The following is a 27,017-nucleotide window of genomic DNA, read 5'->3' as shown; positions in this document are numbered from 1 at the left end:
ACCAGAGTGGCTGAGCAGCCAGGCAGAGGCAGGCGTGAGCTGAAAACACTAGAGGCGGGACCAGATCCTTCAGGGACTTATAGGTCATGATGAGGAGGTCAGATTGTATTCCAGAGGTGATGGCTATAAGGCACAATTGCTTGGTAGGAGCGCACTCTGGCAGCTAGTGGGAGATCTTGCCCCTGGCTGACGGCTCCAAGCCCACAGGGGCTCATGACCCCGCCGCCAGCGTGTAATCGTTTTGCCTCTGTGCTGTCATCGTCCGTTTACGTGGCTGCTGCGTCCCCAGGCCCTGAGCCCCAGGGGAAGCCCCGGGGCGGTGACCCCCGTGCGCAGCCCCGAGTCCGGCCCGCGGACTCACAGACCCAGTCCGCCGCAGGGGTGACACGGCGTGTGCGCAGGGCGGGTTAGCGAGAGGCCGGGCGCAGCACTTTCCCCCTGGAAGGGGGCCTCCTGCTCAGCGCAGCCACACGGGTTCCGGCGGGAGGAGGCGGAGGCTGGCGCGTGACGCAGGCACCCGCACGTGGACCGGGAATGTGCTTTTAGGGACAGGTGCGGGGGTTGCCACTCGCGAAGGCGCACACGTGCCCGGGCCTTGGTACCCTCTCCCGTTGGGGTTTATTCTCGATTTCGCGGGTAGCTGGGCAGCAGCTGCGGTATCCTCTGGAGACAGTGTCCCCCGAGTGTGCCGGGGTGCTTGGGGGGGGGGGCGGGGGGCGGAGAGCCCCCCACGTGCTCCCCATCAGGAGCTGTGTGCGTGCAGGCCGCTGGAAGGGCTCGCTGGCTTCGCAAACTGCAAGTTTTTTTCTTTGGACTCTGAGACTCAATGTGCCCGTCTTAGAAATAGGACTCTGCAATAAACGAATAGGGAAGCACTTTGCAAACTTGGATGCAAGTTGGGCGTTTTATGCACTGTCTCCACTTTCCCTCCTTCCTTTGGAAGCCCAAGGGGACAGGCTAAACAGACTATCACCTGCCACACCCCTTCGTCCCAGCGGCGCAGTGGCCGGACCCGATTTTGCTTCCCCTAGAGCCTGGAAGCGCCGGAAGAGCCCCCGCGGGGTGCGGTCGCTGGGCCAGGTCACGTGACTGCCGCGGAAGCCCAGCGGCAGGGGCAGCCAGCAAGTGCGCATGCACATCACTATTTTTTTTTGTTGTTGTTGTTGGTTGGCTCCGACGCAACCACTGGCAGCTCCTCCCCCTCCTCCGACTTCATCCTTCCTGACATTCAGTCCTTTTCCCCACTTCAGGCAGACACGCAGAGGAGCCAATCACAGTGCTGTATTCAGACACCGGCACGCGGAACCGGTCGGATCGGACCAATGGGGGTCCTCAGAGCGGGCGCGCCCCAATCGGGCAGGGGATCTGGGGCCAAGTGGGCGGTGCTTCTCCAGTCAGCATGTGGGCGGGGGAGGGCGGGGACCAGCAGCCGCAGAGGCGTCGACGGTGCCGGCGACGACGTTCCTCAGTCTTCGGGGTTGCCCCAGCTGCGCAGGCCGGGCTGGGCGGAGGGCTCGGTTGTCACCGGCGGCGACCCTAGGGGGTCCGCAGCGCCATGGCGGGGCGGTAGTCGGCCTAGGAACAGCGAGGCGTGGGCGGTGGCGGTCATCCGGTCGCGGCGACCTTCAGCGGGGCCCAGGTGTGGGGAGGTCCGGGGCGGGGGTCGTCCCGGGCAGCGCGGGGCCGCGGGGCGGGGCTCGCAGGCCGTCGGGGAGCAGGAGGCCTGGGCCGCCGCGAGGAGCTGCCGCCGGCCGCTGGGCCCCGCCGCCGGGCCACTCGACGACGACGCTCCCGCGGGAGACCCGCCTGAGGAGGACGCGGCGGCGGCGGCGAGGCCGCGGGAGGCCGCGGAGGATGGAGGAGCGGAAGGAGGAGGGGGAGGCCGAGATCCAGGAGCACGGGCCCGAGCACTGGTTCTCCAAGTGGGAGCGGCAGTGCCTGGCCGAGGCCGAGCAGGACGAGCAGCTGCCCCCGGAGCTGCAGGAGGAGGCGGCGGCCGCGGCGCAGCCCGAACACAAGCAGCAGAAGCTGTGGCACCTCTTCCAGAACTCGGCCACCGCCGTGGCCCAGCTCTATAAAGGTGAGGGCCGCCGCCGCCATCTTGCCGCCGCCGCCTCGGCCCCGACCCTCGGCCGAGAGCCCCGGGGCCGCTTGCCCGGCTCCGGCCGCCGCCCCGCCGCCCCCTCCCCACAAGATGGCGGCGCAGGAGGCAGGTCCTCGGAAGGGGGCACTCGAGGGAGGCCGGTGGCCGACGCGGGGGTAGCTCTCTTTGGAGGCGGGCCCGGGGACCATCCGCTCCTCGGGGCCGGCACCCGGGCGCCCCCGGGCCGGGGAGGGCAGGGGAGGAGCCCCCAGTCACAAAATGGCGAAGGGAGGCAGCAGGGCCGCCCCATTGTACCCGGCGCGGGCCTCGGGGCGGGGACTGAGGGGCGCCTCCCTGCGCAGCGGCTCAGCCCCGGGCTGCGCCTCCGAGGCCCGCCGCTCCCCCATGCGTCCCGCCGCGACCCCCTTCCTGCCATCCTCCCAGTCGCTGTGGGATCCCGAAACCCTTGAACAAAATGGCGAAACCTAATATGGCCGTTCCGGAGTGATTGACGCTCGAATAACATTTCTCTCTCTGTCTTTGTCTCTGTTCCTTCCTTTTCGTCACTCTTTCAGACCGAGTGTGTCAGCAGCCAGGACTTTCTCTCTGGGTCCCCTTCCAAAACGCAGCCACCGCCGTCACCAACCTCTACAAAGGTAAAGATAACCTTGCTGCATTGCCGGCTTAAGGGGAAGGGCAGCCTGCGGGAGGGTTTAAGGCCTGCGTTCCAAGTGCATTGGCCACCTTTACCTGCACTGTGACTGCCGGAGTGTTTTCTGCTTCTGAATCGAACGACTAATCCTGAATATGTCGCAACTTAGAAACTTCGATGGTGGGTGGTCTTAACTAGATCACACACTGATTTTCAACTCGGGGCGATTTTGACGCTCCGCCCCTCCCCCCCACTCCTTTGGTAATGTCTGGGGGCATCTTTTAATGTCATTGTTGAAAGGGGGTTACTGAATATCTGGCAGTGCACAAGACAGCCCCCTCTCCTCCCCTGTCCCGTGCCCCAAATGTCAGTATTGCCAAAGTTGAGAAGCCCAGAGCTGAAAGACAGGGTGAGAGGAGGTTTCTGTTGAAAAAGGTACCCAAGGGAAGAAAGAGTTTATGGTTTTGTGGCACAGAGGTAGGGGGGAGCTTGTAAGCACCTCCTGGGAAAGATTCTTGAGGTAGGCAACTCACAGCATGGTAGTTCATCTGGCGTTTAAGTGTGTTGGGAACTAGCTAATTGTAATAACCTGTGCCCACGTGAGCATGCTGCTCTTTCCTAGCAACTTCATAAAATGTCTTGAAAACTACCTTATATCTACTTGTGTGTTGTTGGCAGGAAATCTGTTATCAGAGTTAATAGAGTTGTGTTTTATGGCAGTGCCTTTCTGGAGTTAATTTCCCCCCTCTGATGACATGAAGATAAGTAAACGTTCTTGCCTGTTGTGCTCTCAGTGACAGTGGGTTTGCATTTTGAGCCTTGCTGATTTTGAAGATTTGGAAATTTGGATTTGCTTTTTGGCAGGGTTTCTATGGACCAAAGATTTGAATTTGACTATTAATCTTAGTAAAAAATGTAATTAAACGCTTTTGAACTTCTAGAAGCTGATGACAATAGTAATGGAACTTTGTGCATTTCAAAGTTACCACGGTAGGTTGAAGCACAGGTGGCGAAACGACTTGAGTCTCAGATCCTTATTTTTGTGTAAGAACATGCACACGATGGTAGCATTCTATAAGAAAAATAGCCCTTACTGTGAAATTTCTTGGGTAGAATTTGCAGTTTTTGGGGACAGTAATTTGAGAATGGAAACTGAAACTGGTGGATAGAATGTTAATTTTAGGGAATGAGAAATGAATAGTCCATCCAGGCTTATCAAGAAAAGGGAAACATTAAATGGTGCCCTAGTGGTCAGCTTTGATTTTATAAAGCTGAGTTCCTTAAATTTTGGCTCCTAAGTAAATTTGCTTTAACATCCATCAGTGTTTGAGGATCTCGGGCATTCTTTGGAATGGCTCTTGGTTTCATCCAGACAGGGAATTTTGAAGTAATACTTACAACTCATTTTTTTCAAATACTCATTTCTTAGAGTATGACGTACAGTAAATTGACCCTTTTAAGATGTATAGCTTGAGTTTGACAAACATGAAATAGACTATTCCCCCATCCCAACCCCTAGCAAGCATTGATCTGATTGCTGTATATATGGTTTTCCCTTTTCCATAGTGTCAATAATTAGAACGTAGAGTTGTAGCCTTTTGTGTCTGGCTTCTTTGACTTCCCATAATGTTTCTGAAACTGATCCATTGAATTCACACTGCATTAATAAGTACTGTAGTACCTTTTGTTTTCTTTTGCTGAGTAGCGTTCTGTTATATAGGGGTACCATGGTTTATCTCTGTTGAAATTAACTTTTTTCTTAAAAGGAAGGCACCACATATTTAGCGCCTTCTATGTGCCAGGTTTTTTTTTTTTTCCCTAGGCCATACAAAAAATGTCCTCTGGCTTTTCTGTTCAGTTTTTGGTGCTATTGTGCACTCCTAGAATGTACCCCTTTAGGACTAAAGTTAGCAGTTTTCTTTAATGCTAACTCTTCACATAAGATGGGCTTGGAAGCTGAACTTTGAAATAATCTCGAATTTGATTACTTGATTTAAAAATGCTTATAATTTCCTAGTTTGCTTTGTTCAGAAAACTTAATGAGAAGCATTCAGGTTTTTAAAAATAAAAATCACATGAGGTTCTTGCATTATTGGAAGTACTGGATTGTTAGACTTAACTAGTCTTATTTTATATTCTATTTTTGTTAAATAAAATGCGTTCCTTTTTTACCTGATAGAAGAAAGGGTAGTTGTGGTTTGTGGAATTTGGTAGTGTAGCAACATTATTTTTTATCTGATTTTAAGGAGCGTGGATAATGTTCCGCAGAGCCTCGTGTTCTGCAGAGACTCACGTTCTTCCTCTTCAGGGTGTGGTGTTCAGAGAACACAATTCAGCTACGGGAATGAGATACCTTAAATAGGACTAATAAAATTAGCCAAGGTAGTGTCACAAGTGGATGCACAATTAAGTAGTGGTAAATTTAAATCACTGCTCACAGTTCTGATTGAATGTTTAAATGTAATTTACAGGGGGAAAATTTGGGGGGATCCCTTTAAGTAGGCAGTGCTCCTGTATTTTGTATGATTAAGCGCTTACCTAGCAAGCAAAAAGTGGCTCATTTTTCAGGTTGGGGAAAGGTTGGTGCTTTCACCCACTTCTTCATAATCTCTAGAATGAGCACATTGGAAGGTCCCATTGAGGTAAAAGCCTAACAGAGGGCCCCTTTTGATTGCCTGTGGGCTTTTGAAAAATTGAACATTTAGTTAGTTTGGTTGGAATATGGCTGGAAGGATTTGGAGGAGAGTTGTGTTCAACCTCAGTGTGGACAGAATTCAACAAAATGGAGTTCATGGTTCTTTCTACTCCACAAAGTGTAGGACCAGAGTTTGACGTCCTTTTTTTTTTTGGAAAGGGGAAGAAAAATCCTGATTGCTAGTTTTTGTTTTTACTTTGACTTGGTAAATCTAAAGAGGGTAATGTTTGTTCAGTATTCAGTCGTGTTGTGTCTCCCTTGCCTAGTACATTTTTTGGTATTTGTAACTAAAGAAGGGAGTGAAAAGTTACTGAGGTCATTTTACTCTGGCCTGGGTTGGCTTACCTGGGAAACACTTGGTCAAGCCTGTTTCTTCCTTAAGGCCCCTCCACCCCCCTCTTTTCTTGGAAAAGCGGTTTCAAGCTCTGTTTCCTGACTCCTCATTAGGGAAGTACATATTCTCCTTATCTAATTCCAGATTCCTTCTGCTTGGGGCTACTTGCTCAGCAGAGAGGTTGGGCTGGTTGTCCTCCAGGACAGACAGGCCTTCCCGGAGCCTCACAGGGTCAGTCTGTGTGGTGAGCGCTGATGTCCTCGCTCGTCAGCCTCGATGAGCTGTGCTTGATCCCTCCCCGTAGCATCATCTCTTAGCTTGTTGTTTTTCTTCTATTCTTGTTTTATGCTGTGCCTCATTTCTTGGTCCCTTTATGTTTTAAAATTGCTTCTGAAATTTTTGTTACATACTGACTTACACCACATATGTTGAGAGCTTTCTCTTGGTGTGGTTTATACTAAAGATGTTTCTGGTCTCTCCCTGAACAGCATTTGAACTCGAACAGTGTTTGGGGAAGGCCAGCGTCTTCATGGAGTCTACAGTTAGATTGTCTGTGTTCACACTGTTGTTACTGTTACTACTTAGTGGTAAGATCCTGGAGGCAGATAATGGGGCAAGATACTTCCCCATTGTGCGCCTTCATTTTCTCAACTGTAAGTGGGGATCAATACCCCCAACTTAGAGTACACGCTCTTAGTTTAGTGCCAGCATACAGGAGTATTCGAGTGTTCGAGTTGACTGTTGGAGGTCAAGTTCTATTTTTCAGATGTTTCTGGCTACGGGCAGTTCTCAGGAGGAAGGGAAGATATTTTGGTTTATTTTGCTGTCTTCACTTTTTTTTTCTCGTGTTGGAATAAGCTTTGTGGTGTATACTTTCTTCATTTTTTTCCCCTGAAAGGGCTAAATGTAGGCAGAATTTCTGACAAAAATAGTGTGATGCCCTTTAAATCCTTATTTTTAAGATACCTTGAGGCCAAATCCTTTTATAATACGGTGCCTCACTTCAGTGTGGCCATTTTGGACTTAAATATAAACTGAAAGTGAACTGAACATACTGAAAATTTGTGGGCCAAGTGGTGAGAGATGTATAAACAAATGGTCAGGGAGAGCATATACTGCCTGGTGACAGGTAACTGGAATTTCGGTTCCTTAAATTTTGGTGTTTTTTGGAGCTGGTTTGTGTTTGTCCTTGCTGCAGAAAAGTATTACTGAGTTTCAAGACTTTATTCAAAACACATTTGTGTGGATCATAACTAGAAACATTGTCGTAAGTTGTTTTAAACTTAATACGGAGGAGCAGTAGCCTCAGTTACTAATACCATTTTTAGATTATGTCTGAGTTTTTATAGAAGACAGTCATTTTCTTATGTGTGACTTCTCTGTAAAAGGATGTTTTGGCTGCAAATATCAGAACAATACAAGGCTGGCGTCAGTGGTAGGGACGTGGATTGGCTCCTCTAACTTGCAGGTCAAGGGTGGGGTTGCCTGAATGGAGTGGCTCAGCTCCCTGGCTGTGTAGCTCTGCACTCTGTGTGCATGTACGTGCGTGTGTGAGCTTTGTCTTCAGGCTGGTTTCAGTGTTGGCAGCTCACGTCCTAGGGCCACTCATGGAAGCTTAGAAGAGTCCGGAAGCTTCCTTTCCCAGGAGCTGCTACCGTGTTTCCCCAGAAATAAGACCTAGCCGGACAATCAACTCCAGTGCGTCTTTTGGAGCAAAAATTAATATAAGACCCTAACTTTTGCTCTAAGAGATGCATTAGAGCTGATTGTCCGGCTAGGTCTTATTTTCGGGAAAACGGTAGCAAGTGACTTACGTAATCTGTTGGCCAGAGGTGTGGCACATGCTTGCTCAGAACCCGTATCTATAGCCATGGTTTGGGATTGATTTAGGACTAAACCACGTGTTCCACCCCTTGAGCACATGTAGCGGAAGCTTCCCTAGAGCTATCCAGACAAAAATTGGGAGGAACTTCAGGAAAGGGAGGAGGATTGGATGCCAGGCAACTGTGGCTGCAGTGATTCTTCCTTGGTTCCTGTCCTTGGTTTTGTGTGGTGGGTGAAGATTAAGTAAATATGTAAGAAACTAGAAGTTAGTGCTTAGTTTTGGTACTACTTAGTTAGGGAATACATAGGAGTTATTTTCTCAAGACGATTGGAAAATGTTTCATTTTGGCTGTGACTGAGATCTTTGTTTCTAATGGAACATCTTAAATATCCATCCCCGCCTCACCCCCCCCCCCCATGGCAGACATGTCGGTTAGTTAGTGCAGATTCATTCAGTTAAGTTCAAATATATTGTTGTCATTTGCAGTCCTTGGAAGTGTTGTTTTGAACTAACAGTGTATTCTTCTGGTTTGTAGACCTCTAAGGAGAATGGGAAATGGCTTCTCTATTGTTAAGGAAAAAATGCTTGGTCACTTAACCTAACTTTGGGCAAGGGCCTCTGTTTTTTGTTTATGAGATTGGGATACCTGCTCTGGCTGACTCACATAAGGCTTGTGAGCATCAGAAACATAGTGGAATCTGATGAATTTTGTCAGTATATCATGTAAGAAAGTTTTGCATTTGGTCTTCACCTCAAATGGTGATTCTTTGTCTGCTGTCCTCTGCCAGAGGTGGGAGTATTAGACTGCTAAAAATCTCGTGAGTTAATTTTCAGCTGCTTATCTAAAAAGCATTTTAAAAAATATGAAACATGGGACATGTCCTGTGACTTGCAGGAGCCAGTTTGTTTCTTGAATGAGGAAATGATGTGTTGTGCTTAAAGGTTAGATGGCCATTTTGATGCCCTAACCTTCAAGCTAATGGCCCTTTTCCACAGTGACGTTGGTGTCAGTAAGATAGTGTTGGACCCAAGACTGTCCCCACTGTTTCTGTGTAATGCACTTCTAGAATTTGGGTGTCTGTATTCTCAGGGTTCAGATTTATTCAAAGCAGTCTTTAGCTGTGAGCTTTCAGGAGGCCATTCTTGTGTGTTTATTATCCAACTGGCCACTAAACTAACCCATGATTACATTAAATCCAGTCCAGTCATGCCTAAGATTCTTCAGTAAGCATTTAGGTTTCTCCTACTTAGTTCAAGATATGACAGGAGGGTTTTATTTTCAACCAAGTAAAATTTGAAAGTTCTGAACATAAGGACTGTATTTCAAATGCTTTACTGTCAACATGAGGTTTTCTATTTAGGGAAATAACTGAGATTGGATTATTCTGGGTGGTAAAGTAATTGGATTTGGTTTTCAGGATATGCTGTTAATGATATAAAACCAAATTATGCTCAGGGAGTGCAAAAGCCTGCACCAGAAGACCTTAAATGTTACAGATGCTTTTCTTGTACTGTTTCTAGCCTGTAAAAGTCAGTGTTCACAAGATGCCTGATTTTTAGTGTTCTTGGTTGGGTCTAATGTTGAGACTTGTGCAGAATTTTTGAGGTGCAAGGATTGGTCAGTTGCATAAAATTTAAGAGGTTTACCACTTATTAATATAGCTGTCTTCCATCGAAACCAGTGAATACTGTTTTCCAACTTTGTTCAAAGCTGTGATTAAATCATCAGCCCCTTGAAGATCTAACTTTTGAGGCCTCCTTGTGCCCTCAATCAAAACACACAAAAACTTTGCAAGCTCTTTCTTCCCTGGATGGTCTTTTTTTTTTTAAACCACCTCATGGGGTCCTTTCCTTTTGACTCTGGGTGTTTGTATCAGGCTTAGTGTCTTTTTTTGCTGTCTGGTTTGCCAGGTGTACATTTACATGCCTGCTTCATCTTACTTTGTACCATTTAAGCCTTCTTCAGGCGTGTTCCGTGTATCCCTTTCATATTTCCAACTTTTTTCCCTTTGTACTTCCAGTTCTGGACCTACCTCCATTTGGTTCTTGAAAAATAAAATTTCCTTAGTCATTCTGCTTGGAAAGAGAAACTTCTCCAGTTATGAGCTTGATTGTAACAGTTCTTTCAGGTGTAGGGTAGGTTTGTAAAAAACTGTTTGCTTCTAGATTCACAAATTTTATGTTTCTCCTCTGTTCTGTGGTGCCATGAGATGGACTTGGTTTTTCTCACTGACTTGATTTCTCTTAAAATTCTTCCAGCTCTTTTCAGAATCACTTACGATCTAGATACAGCTTGACAAGGTCATCTTAAGAGTTTATCCAAAAAAAAAAAAAGAGTTTATCTACCTCTCTGAGGGTGACTTCATCTAAGTCTTTAAGACTTAAGAGATAGGAAGGTGGTATAATATCCTCTTCAATGCCATTACGTTTAAAATAGTTCCTGCTTCCTTTATGTGAAATGAGAAATCAGAAGACAGTGATTCACGTTGAACTTGGCCATTATTCACCTAGTGAGACACTGGAGAAATGAGTGGCTTTTTATGTCTTTAAAATTAGAATAATCTCCTTTCTCAAACTGATCAGTGGAGTTTAATATTTGCAGGAGTGCTCCCACGGACAACTTCCATTTTTCTTTTTACTTTTTTAGCAATAAGGACTGATGATCTGCTAAGGAGTCGGCCTTGTAATAATGTTCTGCTTGTGCTGGCCTTTTGCCATCTTTTTTAATAATGCAAATTCATGCAGTTTGGGAGCCTTGTGATGTCTGCTTCCTTGTCTTTATTTCTGGGACACAGCTCTTCATTGATTGTTGCGCTTCCTTTCGGAGTCTACCTTTGATGTAGCACACAAGGAATTTTAAAAAATCAAGGCCAGGAAAACTAATAGATGAATGATTGTGTTACACAAGAATTCCTGTTTTTACAAAAGGTCTGGAGATAAAGGAACAGTCTTTAATTTCATTAATGATAACACTGGTGATTTTCTGCTGGTGTTGCAGCTCAACTAAATACCAATTGCAGTGACTTAAATTTCCAGTTACTATTTTTCCAACTGTGTAAAACCCTGAAGCGCAGGGATCGCCTTTTTGAAAACTTGAGTTCAGTATTTACAGGGAGACTGGGAGGCCAGTCTGAGAGATTTTAAGGCAATGTCTTTTGGGAATGGAGTGGTTATGAGTTAATGGAAAACTGTTGGGAACTGGAAGCAGAACGAAGTGAAAGTGTGTGTAGGGAAATGAGTATAACTCTTTGTTTCCACCGTGCTGTTTGGTAAGTAGTCAGTCAGAATTTTCCTGATTTCTAAAATGCCTGCCGCTGATTTCAGTGTGTGTGTCCCAATCCTTGGTGCTGAACCTGTCAGGAGGAGAGCGTGTCTGAAATGACGTGGAGAGTGCTGGGGAGAGTGGCCTGAGTGATTTGCAGTATTTAGTTATCTGTTGATTGATGTGATGTTCCTATTTAGAATTCATGAGAGTTCACTCTTTTCTGAAGAACCACACACTCCGGAGCAAAGTCCCCGCTCCTGTATATATTCTTCTGTGATCTTGGTGGAGTTATTCAGTGCTCAATATCTGTTTGTCATTTGCAATAAGGAGATAGTAGTACCGCTTTCAAGGTATTCATATTACTGTTTTTCTCAGGTGAAGCTGAGTATAGATAGTACTAATAAACGTTTAATAGTTTACCCATCATTAGCGTTATTAAATAAGCTATCTTAATTAGATTATAGCAAGCTTTTTAAGGGAATAGCATTTTAAAAATGGTAATTCGGCTGACAGTAAGTAGTCTCTGTTTAAAAAAATTTTACAGAACAAGGCAGAAACTCTAGGACTATGTGAACTGTAAACTGAATTTAGACCGTTATTAAATGTCCCGTATAACATTTCAAGCCCAAACGAAATGCAATGCAGTTTAATAGGTTACTGCATAATAGAGAACCCCGTACTTCATGATACTCATTTTGGTTAACTTGTGAAATGGTTTTCTTTAGAAGGAAATGCAGCCTGTGTCTACTGATTATCATGTATCTTTTTTCTTATTCTTTTTTTCTAACAGAAAGCGTGGATACCCATCAGCGAAGTTTTGATATTGGAATTCAGATTGGCTATCAGCGACGCAATAAGGATGTGTTGGCTTGGGTTAAAAAGCGCAGAAGAACTATTCGTAGAGAAGATTTGATCAGCTTCCTGTGTGGAAAAGTTCCTCCACCACGAAACTCTAGAGCTCCCCCAAGACTGACTGTAGTGTCCCCTAACCGAGCTACTTCAACGGAAACTAGCTCATCTGTAGAGACTGATTTGCAACCCTTCCGGGAAGCCATAGCTCTGCATGGTAAAGCCGTTTAAACATATTTCTTTGGAAAAATGGTTAAGAGTGTGCCTGTGGATCCATTTTCACATTTAGGTTTAGGTTCAGATATATTGTCTGTTTTTTGTCTATTATAGTAACTACTTGCTCTAGAAATGTTTAAATAGAATGTAAGCTAAGAACTTATATGGGCAGTTTTTGAATGTTAGCTAGCCCATCCTAAAAAATGTTTTTAGAAAGTTAGTTTGAGCTTATTGGTGTTACAATAACAGAATCTTTTGCAACATTGATTAGAATTTATTGCTTTGCACCTATATTGTACATGTTTTCTTACTCTTCTGAGTCAAAGAGGGAGTTATGTTTTTTAAGAATTCTACTACGTTAATAATTGTCTGGAGAGCCTGGTTAACGACAGGCAAATAAGGCAGATAATTGTTGGGCGAGCTCTCACAGGAACTCCCTTTGACACCCTGAGTTACTGAGTGTGCCTGTAGAGGGTGAGAGTTGATGACCCAAGTGGGAGTGGACAGATGTAAGAATAATGGACTTTCCTTATGTCTTTTGTCCCTTAGGTCCTTGCTATTAGGTCCCTGATAGTGAGGACAGGCAGAGGACAGGTCCATCACCATCTCCCCAGGCCAGACATGCCATAAAAAGGCATTCTTGGTCATTAGGCTTAATTATTACTGGAGAAGCCTGGGATGTGTAGTCAGTAAGTCTCTTGTTGCTTGTTGCTCTCTAATACAGACTTTTTATTTAAAAGAACTGGGAGAGGTACTTGGATAGGACAACGTTTACTACTGTAAAAATAAAGCAACAGAACAAGATTTGGTTGAAGCCAAGATGGAAACATGGATTGTGCAAGTGACTAAGCATATGCGATTAGTGAGTTAGGTCAAGAGTCCTGTTAAAAGTTAACCATTTCTGGGCCATAGTGTATGTAGGTCATCTAAAATATTAAGTAATCTGGTAAGAAAAATTGTGGGATATATGCAAAAGGCTTGTATATCTTTGAAGCTTTAATTCTTACAGAGATGCTTGTTCTCTCTAGCAAATCTTGATTCTTTACCTTAAAACCCCCGTAAGAACATAGGGTTGGAAAAATGTTGGGTTTTTTTGCCCCTCGTGATTGTGAGTTGATAAGTTTAAAATACAAAAACATTGCAAGAAAGTCCATGATGTATGGATGAGGTTACTTAAAACTACTTGTTATTTCTAATAGTGGAATAGTTATGCCACCAGAACTTTCGAAACTCAGGCAAAAAACAGATTGTTCTGTTTCTGTTGAGTTACAGAGTTTCACATCTTTTACCATTAAGTTTGGAAAAATTGAATAGCAGTCTACATAGTTTGTGAGATTAATTTTAATGCATGATAGTATTTGATGTAGTAGTCTTTCCTTAAGCAGTCTGCATTTCTTTTATCAAGTAGATTTATGATTCATTCCATACTTCTTGTTAAAGTGTCCTTTTTCTGTATTATGCTATACTGTAGAAAACAGTTTTAAGAAACATCAGTGCCACTCTTGTTATAAAATCTTAGTGCAGTTGTATACATTGTAAAAAGGGCAAGCCAGCCCCACTCCCAAACAACTATATCCTCCAACTCCCCTTACATTCGCTTAAATTGAAACTGTTCAACTTGTGATTTATTATTTTCCTGAACTTGGGGAGTTTTAATGATGTGGTTTTAGGAAGGGACTCGATAATTTTGACTTATTTTTAAATTGTGAGGGTTTAGGAAAGTTCAATTACAAAGCTGTGTAGGAAAATAATCTTTCCCGTCAATAAATTTACCAAGTAGTAGTGTCAATCCAGAATATATTGGAGACTCAGTGTACTCTCATTCCTAGGGTTCATGCATCGAATTAACGTAGTGAAAACAATATGTTGTGGGGAAGTAATAGGACCCCTTGAAACAGTAGACAGGAACATAAATTATACTGAGTTTTGTGCTCCAGTGGTTTCAGAGAACATCAGTATATTGAGGATAATGCTAGTCTGATTTGAGTATTTAAAGTAATTTGAATGATTTCTAATGCTAGGTCATTGTTAATTAAGTCATGCAGCTTAATGACTATAGTAAGGTGTCCTGATGACCTGGATCGTCTGTGAATTGAAGTGAAAATTGTTTAGGTGATCTTTTAAAATGTATTTGGAAACATCTTAACTAGGGTACATACTTGTCAGAATTCGGTTTTGCATACAATTTGCTGAGCCAAATATATGAAATGTGAGGTCAAATTGAAGTCCTGGACTTCTACACTAGAGGAAGTTACATTTATGAGGTTGTGGAGTACAAGAGGGGACGCAGGAAATGAACTGGTATATCGAGGCAGACCGAAGTTTATAATCGAAGCAAACATGAGTGTAGGAGGTCACATGCATATATTCTTTTCCACACACCTCATGTATCACTTTTTATAAGGATAACCCTTTGTAGTTTTTTCTTTATCAGCTCCTAAATTCTCACCTGCACCAAACACATCCAGATGTACCTAAAAAATGCCCTTTATTTGAAGAAAAAGGGCAGAGATGTAAGGTATTTGTAGGGTATTTCACGTAGACGGTGAGGATGTGATGACCCTCTGATCACACCCTCAGCAGCCTTAGTCTGAGTACAGTTTCAATCAGAAGTACAGCAATTTATGGTTATCAGTTTCAATCAAAACCGCCAAGTAATGGTTATTGAGGCTTAAAGAATATAATCCAGTGCTTTATTTTGGCACTTGTCTGCAATATATGTTGCTTATTTTCTGTGTGCCATGGGATCTAGTCATCTGGGTATTAAACTGACGGAGAAATCAAACACATAAGCATGCGCTAAATTGATTTCCTTGTCTTTGCCTTGTTAATGCTTGTCTTAAAATAAGAACATTATTGGAAATTTACTGAGTGCTGTATTAATACCTGGCACCTCCTCTTAATGTAAACAGATTTCAGATAGACCCAAATCATCTGAACCATTTTGTGGTTCTCTACCTTTCTCATTATCCCTCTTTTTAGTTACCTCTCTTTTCTAGGATTTTCCTTCTCTTCTGAGATGACTTAGGCCTCTCTGACCGTTCCTCAGGTTCTCTCACTGACTTGCAAGCACCTCAAGTGCCTTCTCAGTTTTAATGTCCACAATCTGTACTTCTGGTTTAGACCCTCAGTCCTGACTGCCAAACGTGTGTGCCTCACGCTCCTCTCTCTGGTGGAGGTCTCTACTGGGTGTCCCACAGGCATTTGTTTTACACAAGGTTTCAAACTGGACTCATCATTCCAGCCCCAACCACAGCAAACACACGTCTTTTCCTCATTTAGCTATTTAGCAGATGTGTACCTGGCAGATTCTGTGCAGTGTCTGGGAATATATAAATGCATGGAGTGCTTCCTTGTCTGTTGAGGCCAACATATTTATCTTCATGTCTTGAATGTGGTATGTAAGATGTTCTCGGGATAGAAAGGGACATTTCACAGTGCCGCTTGGCTGTGGGTTCTGAGAAGGCTCTCTGGAGGAGATGAGCCCTGGGCTCTTGCAATAATCTCCTTCCTGCTTGTTTCCCAGTCCTGAGTGACCCGCTTGCCAGTCTGTCTTTCCTGGGGCCACTGGAGTGAGCTGATCTAGTCACTCCACCAAAAAAATCACCTCTGTTTTCCTATGGCCTGTAGGGTGAAATCAGAAAAGGCAGGGCATTGCAAGGACCTTGTGATTTGGTCTTGGCTGGGGGTCAGGTTTCTTAGCCATACTTTCATGCTGTTTTCTAAGCTTTTCCTTTTGCCTGTTCGCCTTTTAAGACTGATCAAAAGTCTCTTTTGTGAGGAAGCTATCCTTCAGTTCTCCCCATTCTCTCAAGCTTTCCCTGAACTGGACGTCTGCTCTCCCAGTTCGAATTGTTTCCATGGCTGTCCCTTCCAGTAGAGTGGGGCTACGTTAGAGCAGGGGCCTTGTCTTACAGCTTCTGTCTTTACTGGGACCTGGTGTAGATGTGTTCTGAGCTTAACACAGGAGTTCAGAAGTCTATCCTGTGAGTGGGTGCAACGCTGGGCAGAGAACCTTCAGAAAGCCTGAGGAGGGATACAGATCCCAAGATAGCAATAGGGATAGAACGTAACAGATGTACCTTAAGAGTCCTACAAAGTAAACTCAAATGAGAACAGCTGACACTGGGAGTGGGACCTGAGAATGAGTCACCGTTAGACCTATTCTTTCAGTGTTTACTTGGTGTCAGCACCCCTGCTAAGGAGGGTCTCCTTTAATCCTTACACTTACCTTGGGGTCATTGCCATTTTACTGATAAAGAAAGGTTTATTTGGGTAAAATCGAACAGATTATTAAGTGGTAGAATAGTTGCTCTAAATCTGTCTGGCTCCCAAGTGCATGCTCTTAACCACTATGCCTGTGTGTGGGTACATTGGGGTTTCTCTCCCCCTTCCCTTGGTAGGCCTGGGGAGTGGGGTGGGAAAGGGCTCCAGGCTTATTTTTCTCGTCTAAAAACATGAGAAAATACATGAGTTTTGTGTCTCTTCTTGGTGTTTCCCCCTAAGAGAATCTGGCTCAGTAGTCTTGAAGATCAGTAGGCTTTGTGACCTGCTGTATTTGTTTGACTGCAGTAGGAAGAGTGTTTATTTAGGCTTTGTATATAGGCTCCTTTCCCAGTATGACCTTGGGCCAGATGTGAACCTCTCCAAGGCAGTACTCTCCTTTGGGAAAGGTGACGTACGTTGTTTCTGAAGTGATCCATTAAATGAGGAATTCTGCGAAGTACCTGTCCTACAACACTGTAAGTGTCCTCTGCTTGAGAGGAGGAGGACTTCTGGAGAGTTCTAAGCCTGCTGAGGGTCCTCTTGGCCTCTGGGTGGCATTAGTGCAAAACTAGACCTGGAGCTCCACTGGCCTTTGGGCATACTTTTCCTGTCCCTTTTCAATAAGGGTGGCTTTTTAAATTGCAGCAGTCACTCCATAGGGAGGGGGGTAATTTAAAACTTACTGTTAACTACTTACGTTACTTGCTAAGATCTTGAGCTTGTTTCATGTTGATGATAAACCAGTGAGGTTGGCGATGTTCTTTCTACTGGATGGAGAGAGGGTCTGAGTTGGCTGGTCCAACTGGTGTCTGGAAAGCCTTTGCTTGAGATTGGTGTCTTCATTCTAAATTGGTTTGCCATCATGGAAATGAGGTGAAAGGGTCCAGAGCAAGAATGGGTCATGTGTTCATGGAGGGGGAAGAGGGAGACACTGTCTAGAAGAGGAAGCAGGACGCCAACGCAGACTTCACTCACGATAACTTGATTCAAAGCCTTGCTCTCAGTCAGTTCATCTCATAGATGGTCTTGGTAAGTTTCTGGCCCTGGTTCAGACTGTTTTATAAAAATCAGAGACACTTGATTTTAGTTCCAAAAGTCAAATTGATAACATTCTTGACTGCAGTACTAGAAAGCAACCCCACTGGGCTTGTGTTGACCCTCTCTCTAAAATTCATCAGTTCAAACTCAAAGGCTTCAAACACACAGGGTCTAGTGTCCGGGGGGAAACATTGCTGTCATTGGCATTTGGTGTTAAAATACCACCTTGTCCAGTTTTAAATTCCTTTCATGTTTAAAACAAGTTCAAAAACAGTGGGCTACTGCATTTGCTTGTGTAGGCAGTCTAACTTTTAATATGATACAGGAAAATTTCAAAAAGAAAGAAAAAAGTTTTTCTTTTTTAAAGAAAGAACCTTGTGAGTTAAAAGATTAGCTCCTTAGTGAGTGTTGAAGTCTGACGTCTTTTTGGTTTGAAAACTTTTTTTTTTGGTGGATGTAGTGTTATGAATTCTGATTTCTGCAATTATAATCCTCCCGAGGAAGCTGTGGTCATTTAAAAATAGTTTATATTGTCATTCTGTATTTTGCCCAGCGTTTACTGAACACAGTAAATACCAAGCACTCTATTGAAGGCACTTATTGGTAGGAGCAGGTGATACAAAGATGAATCAAATAATCTCAAGGAGTGTCTAGGTGAATAGAATTACATTAAACAGTTTGAAGTATATATAAGCCCAGGCAAGTATATATACAAGTCCAGGAATGACCTTGCCATAGGAGTTAATGGGCTCCATTTCTGCCTTCTCCTTTTGTCTAACAAAGTCTTTCTCTGGGCTATGAGGAGACCCTAATTCATTTCAATCATTAAGTTGCTTGACAGATTCTTAGATCTGGATAAACTAACTGCGTGTAGGGTCTGATAAGAAAGTGCAGTCGTTTGAAATTGTGGGGTATAAGGTCAGATAGGAGTTTTTACTAAGAAAAAAATGTAAGCCAAATTCCCCATTGTGTCATGCTCAACACATAAAACTGATACCTTCTTCCCCTAGAGTTTATGGACAACTGTGATTCTAGGCAGCTTGAACCAATAGGATTTTCTTTTTCCTTTGAGCACAGGTTATTGTAGCTTTTGTTATTGTATCATTTATTCTTTGGCCTGTGTGCACTGGAGTGGTACTAGAAGTCACCAAATATTGGTGAGAACAAATCTTACTGGTAAAATTTTCCAATTGAGACCCAGAACATTTAAGAAGAAATTTAAGTAATTGTGCTTCGTTCTCTTTTTCTCCCTCTTTCCTATCACTCTTCGTTCCTTCCATTTATAAAGATAAATATTAGAAGCAAATTTTGACGGCTTAACTAACTTAACTAGGTGTTAGGTATTTTTAAACTAATAATATAGTATAAAAGAAATGCCTTGCAATTTTCTGTTGCAGAGGATTAATTGGAACTGACCTGTGGGGGCGGGGATTTCTATTCCATCCATCTTATAGAATCCCTTTATCTCTTGCCCACACTCCTAGCAGTGTGTGGAATAATTAGATTCTTAATAAATGCTTGTTGAATGTCTTGGTCTGCATCTTCCTGAAATAACAGAACTGTCAATAGTTACTTAACAGTAAAATGTTTTAATAACTTATTTGGAACATAAGATGTAAGAGATTAATGCACCAAAGCAGTCTTATTTCTTAATTGTTTAAAATTGGTTATTTCAAAGAATCTTCTTTAATTCCTCTGAAGGCTGGAATTTCTAAATTACGCCCTTTGTTCAGACCAGCCTGTAAGAAAAAGAGCAATTAAGGCAATTAAGATAGCATTAAAATTTTTGAGGAAAAGTTGGCATTTTTTATTTATTAAAATTAGATATTAATTATTGAAGTTTCTGGAGGTGTAGGACTTAATTAAAGCTCCAACATCAAATGATACAAGATTGTTTTGAACTTGCAATAAAATTTTGTTGGAATTTTTTTTCATCGAGGAGTTCAAGTAGCCTTGCCTCAAAGCCAAGTTTACTCACCTAGTACTTAACTTAATAACCCATTGGTAGTTGGGAAGCAGTTCAACATTAGAGTTTAATTTTTTCACTAGTTTTCTGATTTATAAACACTAATTTCTTGGAAAATTTGAAAGTTTCCGAAAAGTAAAAATTCAGTATCTTGTTATCCAACTATATACAGAGATAACTGCAGTTAAATGTTTGGTGCATTTTCTTCCAGTCTTTTTTTCAATGTGTAAATATTAAAATTATTTCATAGTTGAGATCATACTGCATATATGGTACTGTATCTTGCTTTTTTTTTTCCATTTTAACGTCGTGAGCATTTCTCCCATGGCATTAAAACTGTCTTTGAAAATTGAAAGCATTTTGGGCTGTCAGCATAACTGAAAATGTTTTCTTGGTGTGACACATGTATCTTTGTAATTGGTTTGATTTTAGTGTGCTTTGCTTCAATAAAAGTTCAGTATTACAATTTACAGATTGGGGTGGGGAGTGGTATCTACTTCAAATTACCAAAATCTTCCTAGTAGGATTCCTTTTTCAGTGATTGAACTCCTCCGCTGGTGCATTTAAAACACCACATTTACACACGTGTGCTTCTTGATTAAAACCTCAGAACACAACTTTGTGCAAAGGGAGTGGTAACCATTTGAATGTGCGATTCATTTCAAATGCAACAATGCCAGTTTCTTAGGGTTCCCTGTCAGGATGTTAACCACTTTAAGTCATGGGGATTTCAAATCCCCGCTTTCTGCTGGAGATGAGAAAACGGGTGGAGCAGATCTGCAGAGGGTCCTGAAGCTGTGCTGAGTGGATCAACAGTAATAACAGTCTGCCTTCTCTCCTCCAGGGCTAGCCCTCTGCTCTCACAGGGCTGAAGTGGGTGGGAAGCAAGGAGAGAGTACAGTCGCGGCCTCCAGGCCAGGGGCTGCTGGGTGGAGGAAGGGGAGGTGGATTGCTTCTGCATTTGCTCTTTCTCTGTCTATATGTGACCTAACTATGTGCTGGTAAACTGGAACCACATGTCATTCTGAAAACAGGATTTTCTTATTACCCTAAGCATGAACTTGGTATGAAAATAATAGTTTTGTGCTACTTTTAACAATTTATCATGTAACCTAGATTCCTATAACCTGGACTTGTAACTTTGTTTTAACTCCAGTGGGAGCTTTCTTTTCAAAGTATGATTAAACCATCTTAATCTACACCCCCCCTCCTTCACTAATCATTTAAAATGGATACAGAAACTTTAAAACTGATTAAGTTTATCTTGTATTAAGCAATTGAGACTTCTCTGTCTAATCATACTACTTGTTCTACTGCTTTTGTCAATTGATATTCCCCTAGCCCTTTTGAAAAAGTGTGTTTTTGGTAGAAATTTAAGTTGTATGCCCTTGGGCTGTACAACTTCGTTCTTAGTTCTGAAGCATGTTTAGATTCTCTGTACTTGTATAGGCCTGATTGTTCATGTGGTTTAGCTAAGGTTTCCTAAAGCATCTTCTAGTAGCTGTCACTGGTTTATAAAATAAAATTTGGGCTGTTTAAAATACACATATTTTTTGGTTGTTAATCTTGATTTTTTTTTTTTTTTGTGACACTTGTGAAGTCTTTTTTTTTGGGAAGATTAGATAAACTTTGAAAAGAATTTTCACTGCTGAGAGTAGGTAATAAATAGGTCGTTTTGCACACTGTGATTTTACTTTTGCTGTCAAACTAAATTCCATACACCTAACAGAAAAAAGATTGTGGTTTTCTGGAAGTTCCTGGGGAATTTTCCAATGGATCAAATTGATGTTTACACTTTTCTTTTTCATGGAGAATGGCAGTTGGTGTGCCTGTTCACTTCTGATGGAGTGGCTTATGAGCCTTGGGTATTTGTCCTTAGGTGTTAAACATACTGCCATGGAACTCCTACCTTAAGAGGGGCCTTGGTTGGGGTGGGGTTTCTTGAGTTCTTTTTGTGGTTTCAAATGATAAAGGGCATCCTGACTTTAATTACTGAAGTAGCCCAGTTTATTGCTGAAGGCCCAAGTGTCGCAGTATAATTACCTTAGGACTTCCTGCATTATGAAACAAGTATGAAAAGGTTTATCGTTTAAAGTATGTGGACACCTTTAGTAGTATGTTATGAGCTTTGAGATTAGAAAGAAGGCACAGCTCTCCTCAAGGAGTTGACAGTCTTGGTGAAGAACTTTAAAACAATGCCAGCGATTTGAGCATTTCTAACTTGATGGCAAAGCTTTAAGTGAAGAGAGCCACCCGAGTTTCTTTCCTGGTATTGGAGAGGTGAATAAACGTCAACAGCTTTGGATTTCAAAATGAGGGGTAGGACTTTGAAGCATTTTTTCTTTCTTTCAGAATTGAATGAATGTTATGTGCCAGGCACTGGATTAAATTCATTAGATAGAGATGAAAAGACACTGTGGGAAGAAGCGAATGATTGTACTGTGCTGTATAACATGAGCTTAAGATGCTGCTTGTCCTTTTATTTTTAATCGACCTGTGGGCCGGGGAAGAAAGTGCAGTTCCTTTTGAAAATGTTAAGTTTGAGGTGTCCAACAGGCAGTTAGAAAAATGGATGGGTCCTTGAGCTCAGGAGAAGTGTCTGCTCCTGTGGCACCGATTTGGAAAACGATGGGTAAGCGGAGGGGTCAAGGCTAATCACCAACCTGTCAGGGGCAGAAGAGACGCCCGCAAAGGCCACTGAGGAAGGAGCGGAGAGTTTCGAGCAGGAGGGAAGAGGAGCCAGCAAGAGACTAAAAAGGAGAGGTAGGAGAACCAGGAGAGAGGTCTCAGAGGGGAGGAGGTGACGGAGGAACAAGTGGGGAGCAGATGTTGAAAGGGAGGTGTAAGGCCCAACCATTTTAAGGAACTGCAAATCATCTGATTCAGTCTTACGGGGGGGAGGGAGTGAAGAGGGCAGGGAGAAGAACTGTCAAAGAGATGGGACGTGAGGCAGGCCAGGGCCTAGATCCTCAAGCCACTTCCATGCTAAAATGATTTAGACTTTAAGAGGGGGCAGTATAAGCGACTAGGAATATAGAATCTGCATGAGTTGGAGTCCCAGATCTTGCTTACTGGCTGTGTGACCTTGGGCGACTTACTTAATCTTGGTTTTTCATCTACAAAATGGAGATAATACAGATGTCATAGGGTTTTTGGAGGATAAAATGGAAAAGTACTTACTGCTAGACATGAAGTCTCCAATATTAGTGCGTGTATTTTATTATTTTTTAAGTAGGTGCTAACCTTGGAAAGGTGTTTAGTGCTTAAAGAGGGACACCATCAGATTTCTTCTGGCCACCAGTGGGAGGGGTGCATGCATCTACAGAGAGCTCAGCGAGGGGACTGGTTGGTTAGAGTAGTTTGCGGGAGAGGTGGGGGCTACAGAACATGAACAGCATATGGGAGGTGGTTGAGACTGGGTTTGAGAATGTTCACAGATTATTTGTAGCGAGAACAGTGTCAGGGAATTAGAGAGATTGGATGTGGTAGGAAGCAGAATCTGTTTTCCAATTGATGTTCAAATTTAAATTGTATTTACAGGGCATAAAACTAGAAAGAATGGGCCCCCATGAAATCAACCTCTAAGCTTATGTTAAGTCCTGTTCTTTGGAAACATTGATTATACCAGATTGTGTTATATAAATTTAGTCAAGCAATAACAAAATCCCTGTATGAGGCTAGAATAGCATAAAACGAAATTTGTAAGATGGAAAACCCACTGTTAGCGATCTTAGGTTTTTCAGTTCAGTGCTATAGTTTATGTTTCTTGCCTCATGTGCCTTTTACAGGTTTATCCTGAACACTTAGGAGTGGAACATCTGTTTGCCTCCTTAACTGTTCAAGAGTCTAAGGAATGAGTGTCCAGCAATGAGTGCTGGGTCTGTTCTGCATTTCATAACTTACCCACGAAAGCAAAGCAGCAGGATTTTTTATGCCACCTTTGCCCTCCCCCCTTCTCCAAAGGATTATAGACCATAATGAGTTAGGCTGTCCTAAGGGGTATCTGCCAAATAGAGGTCAGACCTTGGGTGATCATACAGCTCTTTTTGTCTAGGGCAGACTCATTTTGTACTTCATGTCCCGCAGAATTTTTAATAGTGACCCTTTTCCGGGTTTGGCAATGTACTGTTTTGGGTGATAAATTATGAAGTCACCTTATCTAGAGATGTTGCAACAAGCCCAGTCAGGCCTGGAAATGACTGCTTGTGCCGCTATGTGCACGTGTGCTCACACACCCACACCCACATCAGAGGGGTCTGTTGGAATGGTGACTTTTGATAACCAAAATGTCCTATTTATAAAGCAAGTGCCTCCTGTCTTCAGCTGTCAAAGAGAGTAGATGGGAGGATTTTATGATCTGTTTATACACCTAGTATGGTGCTTGCCACATAAGCTTCCAGTAGTTGGTAGTTAACCAATATTGAAAATACTGGTAGTATTAACAAATAAAACCTCTCATGTCAAAGCCCGATGGTTCATTTTTCCAGAATAAAACTTAACTGTTCCTTGGGGCCCCCTTACGAGGAAAACAGGCAGACATCTTTTGACACTATGACAACATTGAAAGTGAAGTGGGTTACTTTCAAGAGGGTTCGATAATTGAGCAACTCTAAAACCTTTTTTCTTCTTCCTAGGTCTTAGTGGTGCAATGGCTAGTATAAGCGTGCGTTCGAGTACCCCAGGCTCTCCTACACATGTAAGCAGTGGATCCAGTGCTAGTCGAAGGAGAAATGGACTCCATGATGTCGATTTGAACACTTTCATATCAGAAGAAATGGCACTCCACTTGGACAATGGTGGAACTAGAAAGCGTACCTCAGCCCAGTGTGGCGATGTCATTACAGACTCACCAACCCATAAACGCAACAGAATGATCTAAACCGCAAACATTTTCACACCCACCATGCTGCTTGAAAGCCACTTGATCCTCAACATTTACTATTATTGCAAAGGAAACATGAGGCCATCTTCCCTTGTTCACTGTTTAAGACACGTGAATTCTATAGTGGTTGCCATAAAAGGAAGTTGTAGGTATTGACAGTAGATGCCTCTTGTAACTATGGCTTTCTTAAAATTTATACCCCTAGCAGAGGACATCAGATACCGTGTAGTGGTTAGGAAGTTCATCATAGGCAAACATATATATCTGTTCCAAGGCTAAAAGTGACCTTAACTGTATTTATTCTCAAAGGGAAAGGAAATATCAGATGTTTATTTGGTTCTAGAATGCTTTTTTTCTTTTTTCTTTTTTTCGTTGTCCATTTCCTGCTGTGTTGAGTATTTTGCTTCCAACAATATTGCCAGGTTCCCAGAATTGTCTAAAACACACGATTTGGCTTCCTTGTCAAATCTCTAGCCTTCCATTTTTGCAGCAGCGCTGTACCATGCACCTGGTTTCTATATAGTAACAGTGTGCGACTTCGAATTATTGGACTATGCCCTGTGTTTAGTTTTCACAGCACTTGCTAATTCTGGTGATTGTGTGATGTACAGAGGTGCTATGATGGTTATGCAATTAGTACTAAATATTGAACCAATACACAGAACTTTCCTGGATTCACTTTGTGTGTGTTAGTGCTCTAAGAGTAGCAATATTATTAAATCTCCCCCAGATTCACCCTGTAGGCTTAAGCTCTTCAGTTTAAAGACAAGTACTACTTCCCACGCAGGGTACTATCCTTACGGTAAATGTTAACATGTAGACAGTACTCAAGGTGACCTTGAGTAGATGAGTTCATGAACTTTGAGAAGGGGCTTTTTGGTTTAGAGTTTGCGAAGGGAGATGGATGGTGGGAGGGTATTCCAGTCTTTCTGTCCTGTTAATATTTTTCATGGGTGCTCTACTTTGTGCAGTTTCCATTGGCGTGGGTGAAAGATTAAAAAAAAAAAAAGTCTTTCATCTGCCAATAATGTGGTCACCAATAGCAAAACCCAACTCTCCGGTCCCTCTCCTAAAAAATGCAGTTTGGAATCTCATTCTGGAAAAGATGGAATCGCATGGAGGTTCTCTAGATGTTAGGTAGACCTAAATAAAAGTTCTCAATAGACTCCTCTTTTGAGTAAATATACGACCTCTTGTAGCTACAATGTTTTAGAGCATGTTTCATCTTCATTTTTAATACCTTGAACTGAATGATAGTCTCTCATAGATGAAGAACTGATGTCAGCCTGCCAGGTACTGTAATTTATTCTATCATATTATTATATAATATATATCAAGTAGGACAGTGAAAAACGTTTCCTTGCAAACTTGTAGTCCAGTATCAGTTACTTCCTGTTTTTATCCTTAAAACACCATTGCGAATCAGCAAGGGTTTCCAGTAATTTACTCACAGCACATTGTTCAAGTTTGCAATTCTGCAGCCATTTAGTAACATCTTTATGTGAGGAAACTTTGCTAAGTTAACCATAATATTCATTAACTGGGTGGGATGTGAATGAATGTTGGAAATGTTGTGCGAACCGAAATTCTGTATTATCGATATAGCCCTTATTTAAAAAAGTCAGTTCCATACTAAAACTAGGAATGAAAGTGAGGTATTTCTCAATTTTTGCAAAAGTGGATCATTTTTTTGCTTGGATATAATAGGAAGAATTATAGCAATTTGTCATTTTACCTGAAAACGGACAAGCCTCTGTATTATGAATACTTTCAAGCTTCCCTTTGGAATATACCAAGAAATGCATTAGAAGTTATTTTTGTTTTTCTATGGTTGTAAATTTAGATTCTGGAATTGGGGTTTGGTGGTGTGATGTGTTGCTCACAAGTGGCCAGAACCCCTATTCCTAAAGGATTTTGAGATTGAGGAACACATATTTACTCTCCCCTTTATGCCTTGGTTCTAGTTCCTCTTTCCAAATTGAGTGACAATTTTTTTGGGTTGTTTTGTTTTAGTTGGTGCTCTGACGCTTAATCTCAGTACCCTTTACTCTCAATTGTCAAATTTTGATAAAACATGTGCCATTTTCTTTGGTAAGAGAAAGCAGGTCTTAATGTCTGCCAGAACACAATTTATATGCCTTATTGGCTCCATTAAACTTTTTAAAAACTTCAGCATTCGTTGCTTTTTTCCATTACATTAAATCTCAAATGCTGTTTGTCACCTAATTGTAACCCCTCCTTTTCCGTTCCATTGCTCTCATGTGCTCCCTGAGCACAGACTAACCGTGACACCTAAGAGTGGAAAGAGAAATGATTTCTCTTAGGAAAACTTAGTTCTGACTGCTAGATTTTTGAAACCTTTTGTGCCATTTTAGATCCAAAACAAATCATGGAAGATTGCATATTTATGTGGAACTTTTTAAATAACGTTGATTTTCTTTTTTTCCCCAGTCTCTTGAGAGCATTGTAGGCTGAATTTTAAAACTTAACACTTTGCTTTGGGGGAACAGAACCTCTTCTCATCTTAAGCTAGATTCTCTGGTTCTTTTAGACATCATAACTCATTAGTTCTGTTCCTGTCACCCTAACTTGGCATGAGGGGGTTGAATTCATCCTTATACAGCAGTGTTCTGAGCATGACTGAAGCATTAAAAACTTAATGTTTAGTATTTTATAGAGCAAAATTAATGGAAAGCATTTGGCTGAATCTAAAGACCTGCAGTCAAATTCTTCAATGTGGTTTACCCAGCTGGAGTAGTGGTACACACATTAAATCATTCAATGAATAAATAATTTAAAAAACCAAAAAACTATGGGGCTTGTCTGCAGTTTTGTTTTGGTCACCATATCTGAATAGCTCTTTGATGTAATCAAACGAAGTCCAGGCTTTAAAAAAAGAACTAGCCGCCTACATTTGTTTTCCTGGGAGCTATTGGAATTCATCAA

The 27,017-nt window shown here is 42.5% G+C and overlaps 1 protein-coding gene across 1 annotated transcript; it reads left to right on the top strand.

Annotated features, from left to right (window-relative positions):
* Positions 1–1,419: 1,419 nt before the first annotated feature.
* HAPSTR1 (HUWE1 associated protein modifying stress responses) lies at positions 1,420–26,243 on the top strand. Its single transcript, XM_019718823.2, has 4 exons — positions 1,420–2,080; positions 2,659–2,739; positions 11,645–11,920; positions 23,824–26,243. Exons 1-4 carry the CDS (start codon positions 1,855–1,857, stop codon positions 24,066–24,068), a joined length of 828 nt encoding a protein of 275 aa, XP_019574382.1. The 5' UTR covers positions 1,420–1,854; the 3' UTR covers positions 24,069–26,243.
* The last annotated feature ends 774 nt before the right edge of the window (positions 26,244–27,017 follow it).

This window comes from Rhinolophus sinicus, linkage group LG18 (genome assembly GCF_036562045.2).
Source record: "Rhinolophus sinicus isolate RSC01 linkage group LG18, ASM3656204v1, whole genome shotgun sequence".
In the NCBI taxonomy this organism is placed as follows: Eukaryota; Metazoa; Chordata; class Mammalia; order Chiroptera; family Rhinolophidae; genus Rhinolophus; species Rhinolophus sinicus.
The sequence above is the reverse complement of the archived record's forward strand: the minus strand, read 5'-3'. Positions and strand labels throughout refer to the sequence as shown.

Coding starts and splice junctions, on each gene's coding strand:
- HAPSTR1 (XM_019718823.2), top strand. CDS start 1,855: ATGGAGGAGCGGAAGGAGGAGGGGGAGGCCGAGATCCAGGAGCACGGG. Junction 2,081..2,658: donor CGTGGCCCAGCTCTATAAAG/GTGAGGGCCGCC, acceptor TCACTCTTTCAG/ACCGAGTGTGTCAGCAGCCA. Junction 2,740..11,644: donor CGTCACCAACCTCTACAAAG/GTAAAGATAACC, acceptor TTTTTCTAACAG/AAAGCGTGGATACCCATCAG.